The sequence below is a fragment of the Trichechus manatus genome, unplaced genomic scaffold (assembly GCF_000243295.1).
Source record: "Trichechus manatus latirostris isolate Lorelei unplaced genomic scaffold, TriManLat1.0 scaffold00022, whole genome shotgun sequence".
Lineage (NCBI taxonomy): Eukaryota > Metazoa > Chordata > Mammalia > Sirenia > Trichechidae > Trichechus > Trichechus manatus.
Genome location: NW_004443958.1, coordinates 13,043,005 through 13,056,242, shown reverse-complemented (window position 1 = coordinate 13,056,242; position 13,238 = coordinate 13,043,005). Strand labels below are relative to the sequence as shown.

The window sequence follows — 13,238 nt, the reverse complement described above, 5'->3', positions numbered from 1 at the left end:
GTATGTTTTGTTTCCCTCACCAAATTCGTGGACTCCTGAATTTTATCCACAGTCCGTTGGGGATCCATGGACCCCATGGTAAGAGCCCTGCGCTAAGGTGTTAAATCTCTCAGCATTTGTTGTTACTGCCTTGTAGCATGCTCCTTATATAGTCTTATCGTTTGTGTAAAACAGAAGCCTTGTTTTTTTCCGTGTGGGCAAAAATATCCCAGTTTCTTTTAGTGTAGCATGCTTAGCCTTGTATTTGTTCCTGTTTAGTTCTCTGGACTAGTCAGTGTCTCCACGTTCTTAGTGAACCATGGTGACCATAACTTGCCTGAGAACGCAGCTCAGGGCTTTACACAGAGTCCAATGGCAGGAGTCTCCCCTCACTCCACATGACAGCCTTTTCCAGTAGCATGCTGACTTCCTTTATTAACAGCCAGCACTCCAGGTTAGTGTTCTGATTATGACAAAAGATGATCCTTGGGCTGCTTCCTTTCATAATTGTAGCTTGCTTTTTTCTTTTAAACCAATCCTGTATTTGTTCATTAAAAGAATAAAATCCTCATTAAATATTTATTTCTTTGGTCGTCATTGTTTGTGATCATGTTATGTTGTTGTTAGTTGCTGTCGAATTGGCTCCGGCTCATGCCGACCCTGCACACAACAGAACGAGATGTTGCCCAGTCCTGTGCCATCTTCATGATCACTGGTATGTTTGAGTTCATTGCGGCAATCCATCTCACTGAGGGGTTTCCCATTCTGCCATCCACTGGGTGATCACCACATCAATTCTTTAGGCCTGAACTGCAAGGCTTCCCAATGGCACGATGAACTGAGAGAGGAACTAGCCAAGGTTTTTACTCATTTATGTTTTTAAAAAATAAAAGTAGCTCATTAGAATTGTTGACTACTATTAGTTATCACTGCATGTAAAATGAATATACAATTCAAAGATAAAGAAATAGAATAGGAAATATTAAGTTGAAGCCCTAGTGGTGCAATGGTTAAGCACTTGGCTGCTAACTGAAAGACTGGTGGTTCGAACCCACTCAGCAGCTCCATGGTAGAAAAACCCTGGTTATCTGCTCCCGTAAAGATTACAGCCTCTGAAATCCAATGGGGCAGTTCTATTCTGTCATATAGGGTCCCTATGAATTGGAATCAACTCGACGCACACAACAACAAATGTCTAGTGAGGTTTTCAAATGCCATTCATGGGGCCTTAGGCTAATCTTGGATAGGACTCTGTGCCTGCCACGGGAAGAGGGGAGCTCTAGGTGGGGGTGGGGATGTGGAACTCCTACCTCCTCTTTGACTGGAGCCACTTCCCTTTAAGCTGTCTTATATATTGGGTTTCTTGGTTAAGATAAATACAGTTTTATTTGAAGGGACGTTTCCACGGTTTAAAACGCATGCTGCCAAAATTCAATGCAGTAAAACCTCCAAAAACCAGAACCCGTGTAAGGCAGAAACCTGCAAGAGAAGGGAAACTCAAATATTTTCCACTAAAACGAGTGACAGAAAAGTGGTAACACTGCACCCTGTCAAAGGTGGAAAGCTTGCGAGACCCAGAAAAACAAGGCAGTCCCATCAGGTTCCAGCTCTCACAAGTTTCACTGTAAAACAGGGCTTTGAACGGGTTCTCACTTGTTCAGTCATGGCCAAGGAAGCAAAACTGGAACAGACCCAAATTTTTTAAATTTGGGTGAACTGGCACACTAATCAGAACAGGAAAAATTACGGGTCAAGCCCTGCTACAAATCTAACCTCCCTCTTAGAAAACAAGGGCAGCATATGTGTTGCATAGCAACCAAATCTCTTGCCCATTGGATTTTGAGCAGAGTTGGAAAACAGCTGTGCCCCACTTAAAGATGGCGCTGCACCGCTTTGAATGTGTGTTGCTCTCCACAGTACTTCCAATAATCCAATCTCATGCATCAGGCTTCTGAATGGGCTCACTATACCTCTTCCGAGTCTCCCATTCCAGGGTTTTGACCCATAATTTTTCCTGTTCCAGGTGATCGTTCTGGATCACCCAAATTGTAAAAATTAGGGTCTGTTCTGGTTTCCCATCGTTGGCCATGACTAAACCTGTTAGAACCAGTTCAAAGCCCTACTGTAAAATAAGCCAGACTGAAAATGGCCACCAAATGGTTAACCTTCAAAGATGAAAATAAAATTTTATATAAAATGACAAATTCTTTAATTGGCTAGACAAAATTTATGAAACATTTTATGAAGGCTAAAAAAGGAATAAACTTCATAGGATATAAATACTATACCCTTTTTACAGTGGAATGGTGTTTTGCATTTTTCTAACTAGTATCCACAGAAATATTCTGGAATTTTCTTTAGAAAGAGTTGGGGAAAACTCAAATCAAATCTCGGGTAAGCATTTCATGCTTGTCCTTATCTGTTTAGGAAACAAAGTATTTCACAAAAGAACCACATTCCATGAAAAAAACATGTTTGTTCTGGTTCAAATGTAATCTTTCCCTCAGAAAAGTCTGATTCATATCAAAGCATCTTCGGAAATTCAAAATCACTTACTCTGTAGGCAACTGAATGTCATAGTATCGTCTGAATTCCATGACAATTCTTTCAAAACTAATCCTGTTCTTTGACACTGTGCTTTTAAACTTTAATATATACTATTATTCCACAGTCTCCACTACCTATTAGATGTCAAATCTAGTTATTTTCTGCATTTTGATTAGATTTTTTTTGCATATATGTGTCTGTCTGTATGTACAGATGTATATGCTTATCTACAAAATGTAAATCTAAACATATTTTACTAAATACAACAATACATTAAATAAATCAATAAGGGATAGCATGGAATTAAGAATCTCAACTCTGGGACCAGACCACCCAACTTCTAATCCAGCTCAGCTGCTCACTAGCTCTATGACTTCTGAAGGGTTACTTCACTTCCCTGAGCTTTGTTTTCCTTATCTGTAAAGTGGGCAAAACGGCTGTACCTCCTCCACAGGGCTGTGAGGGTCACAGGAGTTGATCCATATGTGAATACTTAGAATATCACCTGCTACACAGTAAATGCTCGATAAACGTTAGCTGTTACTGGCTATTCTCAGGTTCCCTGCACAGTCAGGCTATGCTGTCTTCAGTTGAATTAAATATTCCAGTGGATAAAAAGTTGCTATGGAGACTACTGATAGATTATCACTCTTTATACAATTAGAATATAATCAGAGATATTCAATTTAAAGACCCTACTGGCCTAAGTCCATGCTTTTGGGGCTGAAGGACATTAGAGAGCATCTTGTTTGACGCCCTTCTTTGATGGCTAAGGATACCAAGGCCCTGACCAATGGAGGCACGCAGGCAGCCACTGAGCGAGACAGAGTGCAGCAGGATGTGGTTGCTTCAGATGACACTTCGGGCTCTCGGGAAGCCTGCAGCAAAGTTTCCATGATAAGCATCCGTTATCTGCACTGATAAGCCTGTGCTGGAGCATTCTATGTCACTGAGAATGATTAAATCATTTACATATTTGGAACTGTCAATATATGTGGTAAATATACGTGAGAAAACTGGTTTTGCTTTATAACCTTAATGCTATTCTTTACTATACTGATAGAAAATGCTTATAATTTTTTTTGGGGGGGTGGTTTATGTGTTTCCATTTCAAATATCTCTTGAAAGACACTGTTAAAAATATCATAAAAAACAGTCTGACGTATTAGAAATAGAAAAGCCTGGCAGGTTCAGTCCTGCACCGTTGGAAGCATCTCCATGTCCAGAGCAGCACAGGCAGGACACAGGGCAGATTATCAAAGCTTTATTTAAAATTACAGAACACTTAAAAATAAACACTATAATATGCTTGAATTTTTGTTGTGGAACTTAGAAAAATGTTTTCAGTTATACTTCAAACCCTCAAGTTGTCCCGCAGACAAAGCAGGCTGGGAGAAGCATGGTGCTCGGCAGATGGCTGAGGCAGGAACTAGGCTGCTCGCTCTCCGTGGGCAGGTGGCTTTCTCTTACTCCGAGTGACGGTTTCTTTTCTTGTTGTGGCTCTCAATTGCCCTTCTGAGTGCTTCATCCTGGACCAGATCTGACATTTTCACATCTGTGTGGCTACAGCCAATTTTGGGGCAACTGTGAGGGAGAAAGACAATCCAGTCAGTCGGCTTAACTTCAATGCTTTCAGCATAAACTTCTCTCATATTTGAGTTATTTACACGGGACTATGTTAACAGACTTTGGACATGCTATTAGCAGGGGACAGGCCCTGGAAAAGGACATCATGCTTGGTAAAGTAGAGGGTCAGCGAAAAAGAGGAAGACCCTCAATGAGATGGATTGACACAGTGGCTGCAACAATGGGGTCAAGCATAATACTGATTGTCATGGTGCAGGATGGGGCAGTGTTTCGTTCTGTTGTACACAGGGTTGCTTTGAGTCAGAACTGACTCAATGGCACCTAACAACAACAGGTTAACAGAAAGGAGCCCTGGTGGCTCAAAGGTTAAGTGTCTGGCTGCTGATGGAAAGGTCGGCAGTTTGGACTCACCAGCAGCTTTCTGGGAGAAAGACCTGGCAATCTGCTCCCGTGAAGACTATAGCCTAGGAAACCCTTTAGGGCAGTTCTACTGTCACATAGGGTCGCTGTGAGTTGAAAATCGACTTGACAGCACCTAACCTAACCTAACCTAACGTGTTAACAAAAAGATGTACATTTTAAAGATCAGAGCCGATGCTATTCCTTCACTGACTCACTGAGTGCTGACCTGAGCCAGGGGCTGCCCAGGGGCTGGGGACACAGCAGGAGACACAGCAGTGCCACCCATGCAGTTTCCCTTCAGATGAGGAGAGACTCACTGAGTGACCAGTTAGGTCTGTGCAGCACTTTCTGGTGGCATTAGGTCCTATGAAGAAGTGAAGCAGGGTCAAGGGAAAGAGTCGGGGCTGAGGCTTTCCTAGCTGGGGATCAGGGAAAGCTGTCCTAAGGAGCTCTTATCTTCAGCAGAGCCATGAGGGCAGTGAGGGAATAAGTGCTGTGTGTGGCCCAGGCTGGGAGTCCCTGGGTGGTGCAAATGGTTAATGTGCTTGGCTGCTAGCTGAAAGGTGGGAGTCTGAGTCCACTCAGAGGCACCTAAGAAGAAAGGCCTGGTGATCTAATTCTGAAAAATCAGCCATTGAAAACCTTTTGGAGCACTACTCTGAGACACAGGGGGTCACCATGAGTCGGGGTTGACTTGACGGCCACTAGTATAGATTATCTAGTGGCCCGGGCTGAGGCGGCAGGGAGGGTAAAAACTGGCAGACGCAGCAGCCTGGTGCACTGGACAGAAAGGAGGGCACTTGGAGACAAGGGCAGAGGGGGAGCGGGACTTTGGAACTTATTTTAAATATGGTGAGGAAACGCTGGAGGGTTTTGAGAGAGGGGAGGGATGTGATTTAGTTCACATGTCAAAAATGTGACTCTGGCTACTTACAGGAGAACACAAGGTAGGGGCAGGAGTGGAAGCAGGGAGAAGAGTGAGGAGGACCCTGCAGAAAGGCACAACAGATGATGGTGGTAGCTGTGATCAGACTCAGGATACATTTGAAAGCAGAACTTGCAGGACCTGCTGATGGTATAGATGTGGAAGGTAAAAGAAATAGAAGAGTTGGGCTTCATTCAAATGGTTTGGCCTGAGCAAATGGGCAAATGGGGGTGCCCTTGACTGCAACGGGGAACACAGCAGTGCACAAGCATGGGCCTTGGGCCTTCCGTGAGAGCAGAGGGATGGAATCTGGAATCCTGCCTTACACGCGCTCCGTCTGAAATGCCTACTAGGCCTCGTCTGAAATGCCTACTAGGCCTCGCAGTGGAAAGACTGAGTGAGCTGTTGAGGACTACAGCTGTGGCTGCAGAAACCATGTGTGAATCATCCTGATAGAAGTGGAACTTAAAGACACGGCTCTGTTTAGATGTGGTCACCTCTGAAGGCACTGGGTTGGAGGCACCTGATTTCTCCTCAGTGTGAACCAGATTTTGGTAGAGGAGAATGTCCAAGTTTGGGAGTCATGCAGACCTCAGTCTGAACTGCATCTCTACCATTGACTTCTAATTATGAGACCACAGGCAACTCACTTTGCCTTTCTCAGCCTCTGTTCTCTCAGATTTAAGATGGGGGGAGAATCCCTATTTCACAGGGTTACAGGCAACACAGTGCCTTACTAATGTTCCTTCCCTTCGTTATCTCCTATGACTATCATTTGTTCCCAGATCGTCATTCTTCCGATAAGTTTTAAAGTTACTGAGCCATCTGTATCTCGCATATGCCCAGCACATGTTGCTGTTGTTGTTAGCTGCTAGTGAGTTGGCCCCCGACTCATGGTGAACAGTTGTGGATCAGACTGTGGTGCTCCATAGGGTTTTCACTGGCTGATTTTCAGAAGTAGATTGCCAGGTCTTTCTTCCTAGTCTGTCTTAGTCTGGAAGCTCCGCTGAAACCTGTTCAGCATCATAGCAATGTTTATGCCTCCACTAGCTGATGGGTAGTGGCTGTGCAGGTGGTGCACTGGACAGGAATTGAACCTGAATCCCCCACACGGAAGGCGAGGATTCTACCACTGACCCACCACTGTCCTCGTGCCCAACCCAACACATACCCGGGCACATTCATGCACTCATTCAGCCCTCTGTGACGAGACCTGTACTGGGTTCTAAGCATTCAACTGGGAGCTCAGGGGTCCGTTGATCTGAGACAGCTTTCCAAAAAGAACAGGCAACAAATAGACAGGACAAACAATAAAAACCCGAGGGGGAAAAAAGCTGATCACAGCGGCTCTAATTTGTCTAGTGGAAGGATGTACAGCAGTTTAACAGGAAGGAGAAACTTTTTCTTGGCCCCTATCTCAGGATTAAGGAGTTTATATTAGGGGGCATTAAGCAATGTAATGAATAGTATGCTCGATAGCAATACTTATTTCTAAAATGCTGAGATGTTCCTTATATGGCCAGGGATATGTGTTACACCATAATCAGAGAAAGGCCATTATGTGAAAGAAGAGCAGGCCAATCTGGCCCAGGTGTGCATCATTTTGACGCTTTGGCTTTGTATTAGGGTAAAGCTTGGAGATGCTTGAGAAACATTTTCCACTAGGTTAAACATCTCTATTTTTTCCTAGCCTGTCACCCTACACTCTGGAATCTCAAAGTGAATAATTTCTTTAAGTATGACCTTATGAAGGGGATATGGACACTTCCATGACTTCAGACAGGCAATTTTCATCACTTAAACTTTTATGAAATGGAAATGCAACTCGAGGTAGGCTGCCAAGATGACATGAGCTGGGATGAGCCTCGCTTCATACATCAACCCACTGAATGCCCATGGCTGACCGCCAGGCCCCTCCCCAGCAAAGTCTCTAACACCAAGAGCCAGACAGTGAATCAGCTGGACAGGGAAGTGGAGAGTGAGGTGAGGAGCACTTCCTGGTGACATCAACTGGTCCTAGTCAGTAACGCAGCATTCTGAGAATGGCTGGGGGAACCACCACCCCACTCAGCTGCAGAACAGGCATGCAAGCTCACTTCGGGGGACTGAGCCCAGGGTGATCTGTATGTCAAGCAAAGAGGTCTGAGCTCACTTGGGGATGAATGCCTCAGGGGACAGAGGCATCAGCCAAATAGCCCTCCCAAGGGGAGCCAGATGGCCCAATGACAAAAACACAGGCTCCAGACTGAAAAAGACCTGGGTGCAAACCCACTGGCTGTGACACTCTAGGTCAGTGACTTAATTCTCTATGCCTCAGTTTCTTCCTCTATAAAAATGAAGGCAGAGCACAGGTTTATCCTGAGAAATAAGTGGGCTGATTCAGTTCAGGTGCTATAACACGCCAGTTCCTGCTCCGGTTCACAGCTTCTGCTCCCCAGAAGCTGGCGGAGAAAAGCCAGCCCCACTGATTGCATCGGTGTGATATGCAGATGCTGACAATGTACAGGGCGCCATGGGAGCATGCAGGAGGATGTTTTGCCCCGCGTAAATGAGGGTTCAGGGAAGGCTTCCTGGGGGAGATGTTGATGTAGGAGCTGGGTGAGAACCCTGTTTCTCACCACATGTCAAATAAATAAAAGTTTTTAAACTAAAAAGAATAGGAGAAGGCCCTAATAACATGATACTGAATCAGGGCACGTCTCCTCTGAAGAAACAACACTCTAGGCAGGCATCAGAGCATTAATCCCCATGACATCCTGGTGAGCAAGTTAGGTGGGGCAATACCCAATCTTAAGCTCTCGCGTCATCACTGTGCAGGAGTCAGACCAGCAGGCCTGGAAGGAGAGGCTGGGTCTTGAACTTGGTTCACTGACAGGGCAGAGCATTTTACAGCAAGCTCGGAAATGTCTGCTGAGCAGAGGCAACCCCGGTCTCAGGGGTCCCAGAAGGCTTTGGGGAATGCTGGCCTCAGCATCAGCTCAGAAAGTGCAAGATTCTGAGCCTCATGAGTTCCTGGATCTGGGTCACAAGAATTCCAAAGTCCAGTCCACAAGCTCTAGAAAGGTCCTAGAGATACCTCATGAAATCTGAGTGGGATGGATTCTCATAATACCTAAATGCAGAGGGTGACTCTATCCTGCACCCTCTGAGTCTAAAATAATGTGTCACTAAGCAGTGAGGTAAGTCATAACAACACCAACAGTCTTGACCTTATAATAACCTTACTGCTATTTGTTTAGTGCTCTGTAGTTCAAAAAGACCTTTGTCATACGTAGTTTGCTTCTCCATTGCACAGAAACTTGCTGGTCCATCTAGACCTGGCTCGGAATTCCCCACCACTTCTTTGATTCCTGAAATTCGGTGAGACATTGTTATTAACTCCACTTTATAGATGAAGAAACCGAGGCTCTGAGAGGTTAAATAAATGACTTGTTGGTAAACGGTAACACAAGAACTATGAGCTCAGTGCTGGAGTTCTGCTATTCAACAATACCTTTAATTTAACTTTAACTTACTTTTATTCTACATGCTTTTAAATACAACTGTTCAATACAGTTCCTGTTATTAAACTAAAAAGGAAAGGAATGGCTGTGCTAAAATTGGAAATCTCTTTATTAGTAGGAACATCATAAGATGGCTTCATTAGGAAGATAATAAATAGCTTTATTAAGAGACATATTTTAGGAAATTATTCTAAGAACTGTATTTAGTTAGGGCTGAAGTCTCAGCAATGTTATTCGGATTCAAGCCCGTGCAGTGAGGTCTTCTCAGGGCCTGATGCATGCACAGTAAATTCAGTCATTGCTCTGTAACACAATGTACCTACAACTCCAGTCTGACAAAACATAATTGGAACAATCTAGGAGGGAGAACTGAGATTCTCAAACGGGATGTGTCACAGACATTTTTAAACAAAGGGAACCCAGAACTGCTCATCACCCTAACATACATCATGGGAAATGACACCACTTCGTGCTTAATCAGGAACCTCTGGAGTCATTTCTGAAGAGGCCCTAAATTCTAATTTGTTGCCAAATGTCCCTTGTTTTCAAGACAGCCCACTACACCCTGCCACTCCCTGGCTAACTCCCCTGATGCTCAACTCTTCTCTCTCCTGGCTATGTCTTAGACTGCTTCCTTAGGGTCTTCTTCCTCTGAGTACCTCTGTAATTAATAAACAAAATGCTTTTTGAGGCTCTGGCCCAGAGCCAGGTGCTGAGGGCATCACAGCAGAGCTGGACCCTGGCCTTGAGGAGCTCAGAGCCAGCCTGAGGTTCTGCTCTCGCTGGCTGCCCCTGGGCCTCCATTCCACAGCTGCATCTGTAACAGCAGGTGAGAGGGTTTGACTCCTCTACGCAGATAACCTCACAGTCAACATCTCTAGCTAGAGTTCAAAACCCCACCTTTTTTGTACTTCCTGGTTATGTCCCAATGGCTGCATTGCCGGGACCTCAAACTTAGTACGAACCGAACTGAGTGTCTCATAATCTTTCCTAAACGTCTTCTCTCTGATGCCCTCTCTGTTGGCTAATGATACCACCCATCTGGTGGCGCAGTGGTTAAGAGATCAGCTGCTAACCAAAAGGTCGACAGTTTGAATCTACCAGCCGCTCCTTGGAAACCCTATGGGGCAGTTCTACTCTGTCCTATAGGGTCGCTATGAGTCGGAATCAACTCAACGGCAATGGGTTTGGTTTGGTTTTGGTATTTTCTGGACACACCGGTTAGAAATTTCGGTCATGCTTCATTCTTCCTCCCGCCTACACTCAGTCAATGGTACCTCCACAGTCACTCTCATTCTCTATCCCTTTTACCCACAACCGTTGCCTCAGGCCAGGTGCTCATTAGCTATCACTTAATCTACCTCAGAAGCATCCTAATTGACCTTTTCACCCCAGCCCTTTTTAAGCCATCCCTTGCACTGCTATTCGGAGGGAGTAACTTCCTTAACCCCAGACTGGCTCACCTTGTTACCTCAAAACCCTGCGAGGTTCTCCCTCGCCTATAGAACAATGGTGATGAGGATGAGGATGAGGAGGAGGACAATGGCATAACGTTTACTGAGTCTTACTGTGTGCCAGGAATTGCTTTAACTGCTTTACATGTACCTTATTTAAATGTCAGACGTATCAATGAGGCAAGTACAACTCTTAGCAATTTGTAGGTGAGGAAACTAATAAAATCCAAACTCTTCACCATGACATTTAAGTCCCTCTATAATGAATCGTTACACTACTTTCCTATTCTTATTGCCCACAGTGTCCTTCCATTCTCCCTCTAATATACAATAACTACAATTGCTATCTACCAAGTAGAACAGGACCCGAATGCCGTGGGCCTTTTGGCTAGAAGACTCTTCTCAACCATTCTCTGAAATCCTTCCCATTCTCCAAGGCCCAGTAGAAATACTACCTTTTCTGTAAACCACCCAGACCTCTTCCATTAAACTTAATTATTGTTATAATTCAGCTAAGGGAATCTGTAGAATTTCAGACACTGAAGCATGGGAAGTATGACATTAAAAAAAAAAAAAAAAAAAGCACTTCTCTAAATGACAAATTTACTCAAGTGCCTCCAAATATCACGTGTAAATCCAAAAGGCAAAGTACACTAGAAAGTCAAAGTATGTCATTAAGAAGATTCATTTAAATGTGACGCTTGTTCCGCATGTAGCTCCCCGCTTCCTGGGATGTGCTTTGTATCACTACCTGCCCTTTTTAAATCTGACTCTAGGAGAATATCACAAAGCTTAAGAAGGAAGAGCTGTGAAACAGAGCTCTCTGGGAATACCTATTCTTAGCAATTATGTTAAGAAATTCGATTTTTGATTATCAGGGAATGAACATAGAAAAAAATTAGTAGGGAGGGGAAGGCTTTGCAATTCAGAAACTAAGAAAACTATATTCCCAGGTTAAAATGGTATGTTTACCAGGGAAGTGTTACATCTCAACTGTAAGTAAGAAACTCAAAATAGGTAAAAATGTACTCGAATGATAGTCTCAATTTTGCAATGTTTAGGTCCTTCTTCCAGAATAAATAGGGCAACTTACTTAATGACCATCAAGATCTCTACAGTCTCAAATCCCCTATCTCTAAGTCTACACCCGAATGAGGAGAGGTGGAGAATTCCAATTCTAGGTCTGGACTACAAATTTCTGGGTGATGGAGACACAAACCACACATCAAAGGGAGTGTTATCAGAATATGGAGAACTGGTCACACCTGCAATTCCATTCCTGCGACAAATGTGTGATAAGAGCATTAGAAATGCCAAACTGCGTCAGAGTCAGAGTCAGCCCGGCCAACTCAGGATTCCTTGTTTGACAAGCTATGTTATAGGAAACACAGTCATAGTCCTCAAAAAAAAAAAAAAAAAAATATATATATACACACACACATATATACATTCCAATTTTTAAAAAAAAAAATCCCTCGTCGACTATCCATGAATTTATTTAAACCTTTCTTTCCCCCAGGCTATTTTCTAATAGCACGAATTCATAAAAATTCCTGTTTATCTAATGATTAAAACTCAGTCCAGTTCTTTTTTCTCTTTTTTGAAGGTGTGGTCAAATAGCTTGCTTCTCTAGCTTCTTCCTGAACAGATTACTAATTTTTTCCTCATGTATTGTTTTTACAGAAAGTCAGTTTCCACGTTTACACTATTTGGGAGATGAATGTAATTTAGGGGAGATGTTTAAGTATCTTTTCCTCTCGTATTAACTCACCACGCTGATTAGCTACCACTAGGGAAGGCTCCACCTCCCTGTAGCCACTCACCAGGCCTTTTTCCTTCGTCTGTGCTTAGACTCAATCATGCGAACAATGGCTTCCTCTTCGTAGGTGTGGCCACACACTTTGTTTTTCACTGGCTTCTTCATTTCCAGCTGTAATCAAGGAGAGATGGGTTTTCAGGAATGATAATGATTAACTTCCACTAACTTCTCCAAGTCACCAATTGTCCAGAGCTGTTTCTTCCTAGTCCTGGGCTTTCTATGTTTTATAACTTCTCATTCTCATGACTTTAGATCGTTTGGGCAGATGACCACAGAAAAAAATGCAGGGAAGCCTGCAATGTCACTTGGCCTGTGGACGTGAATTTATTCCTAGATCCTTAAGGGCATAATTGACTGTAAACACGTTCCAGCCCAAGAACCTTCCATGTATACTCTTGAACTCTCATCAATTTTCTTCCCTCCCTCCTTAACTCCAAACGTGAAATCAAATCAGAAAGCAAACAGGAATCCTTTTGCCTCTATGAAGCAATTATTTCTTCTTTCAGAGAAGTAGGAGGGAACAGTACCTGTGTAATGGGGCAGATAAAGTTGGTCTGACTTTGGGTCACAATCATATCTTCATCAACTCCTTCTGGTCCATCAGCCTCTCTCTCTCCTTGAAGGCCATCTGGAGGAAAAGGGAAGGGGAAGTCATTAAACCTGTTTTGTCTAACATTGCCCCAAAGATGGGAAGGAATAGAAGGAAGGGAGATTAACAGTTTCTCAGGGTCTGTGGCACTTTGATGTATATTAACTCTTCTAATTACTGTCAGGAAGTGCAGAAGTAAGAAGCCCTGGTGGGCCAGTGGTTAAAGTGCTTGGCAGCTAACCAAAAGGTCAGCAGTTCGAATACACCAGCTGCTCCAAGGGAGAAAGATGTGGCAGTCTGCTTCCGTAAAGATTTACAGTCTTGGAAGCCCTGTGGGGCAGTTGTACCCTGTCCTATAGGGTCGTATGAGTTGGAATTGACTTGACAGCAGTGGGTTCGACTGGAGTGCAGGAGTTCCCAAACATTTTGGTCT

At 43.8% G+C, this 13,238-nt stretch overlaps 1 protein-coding gene across 1 annotated transcript; it reads right to left on the bottom strand.

The window, feature by feature from the left end:
* Positions 1–3,610: 3,610 nt before the first annotated feature.
* On the bottom strand, positions 3,611–12,941 carry LOC111819950 (E3 SUMO-protein ligase NSE2). The gene is made up of 3 exons (XM_023728193.1): positions 12,744–12,941; positions 12,221–12,327; positions 3,611–4,110 (listed from the first exon to the last, which is right to left on the bottom strand). The coding sequence occupies exons 1-3, from the start codon at positions 12,789–12,791 to the stop codon at positions 3,993–3,995; spliced, it is 273 nt and encodes a 90-aa protein (XP_023583961.1). The 5' UTR covers positions 12,792–12,941; the 3' UTR covers positions 3,611–3,992.
* Positions 12,942–13,238: the final 297 nt, after the last annotated feature.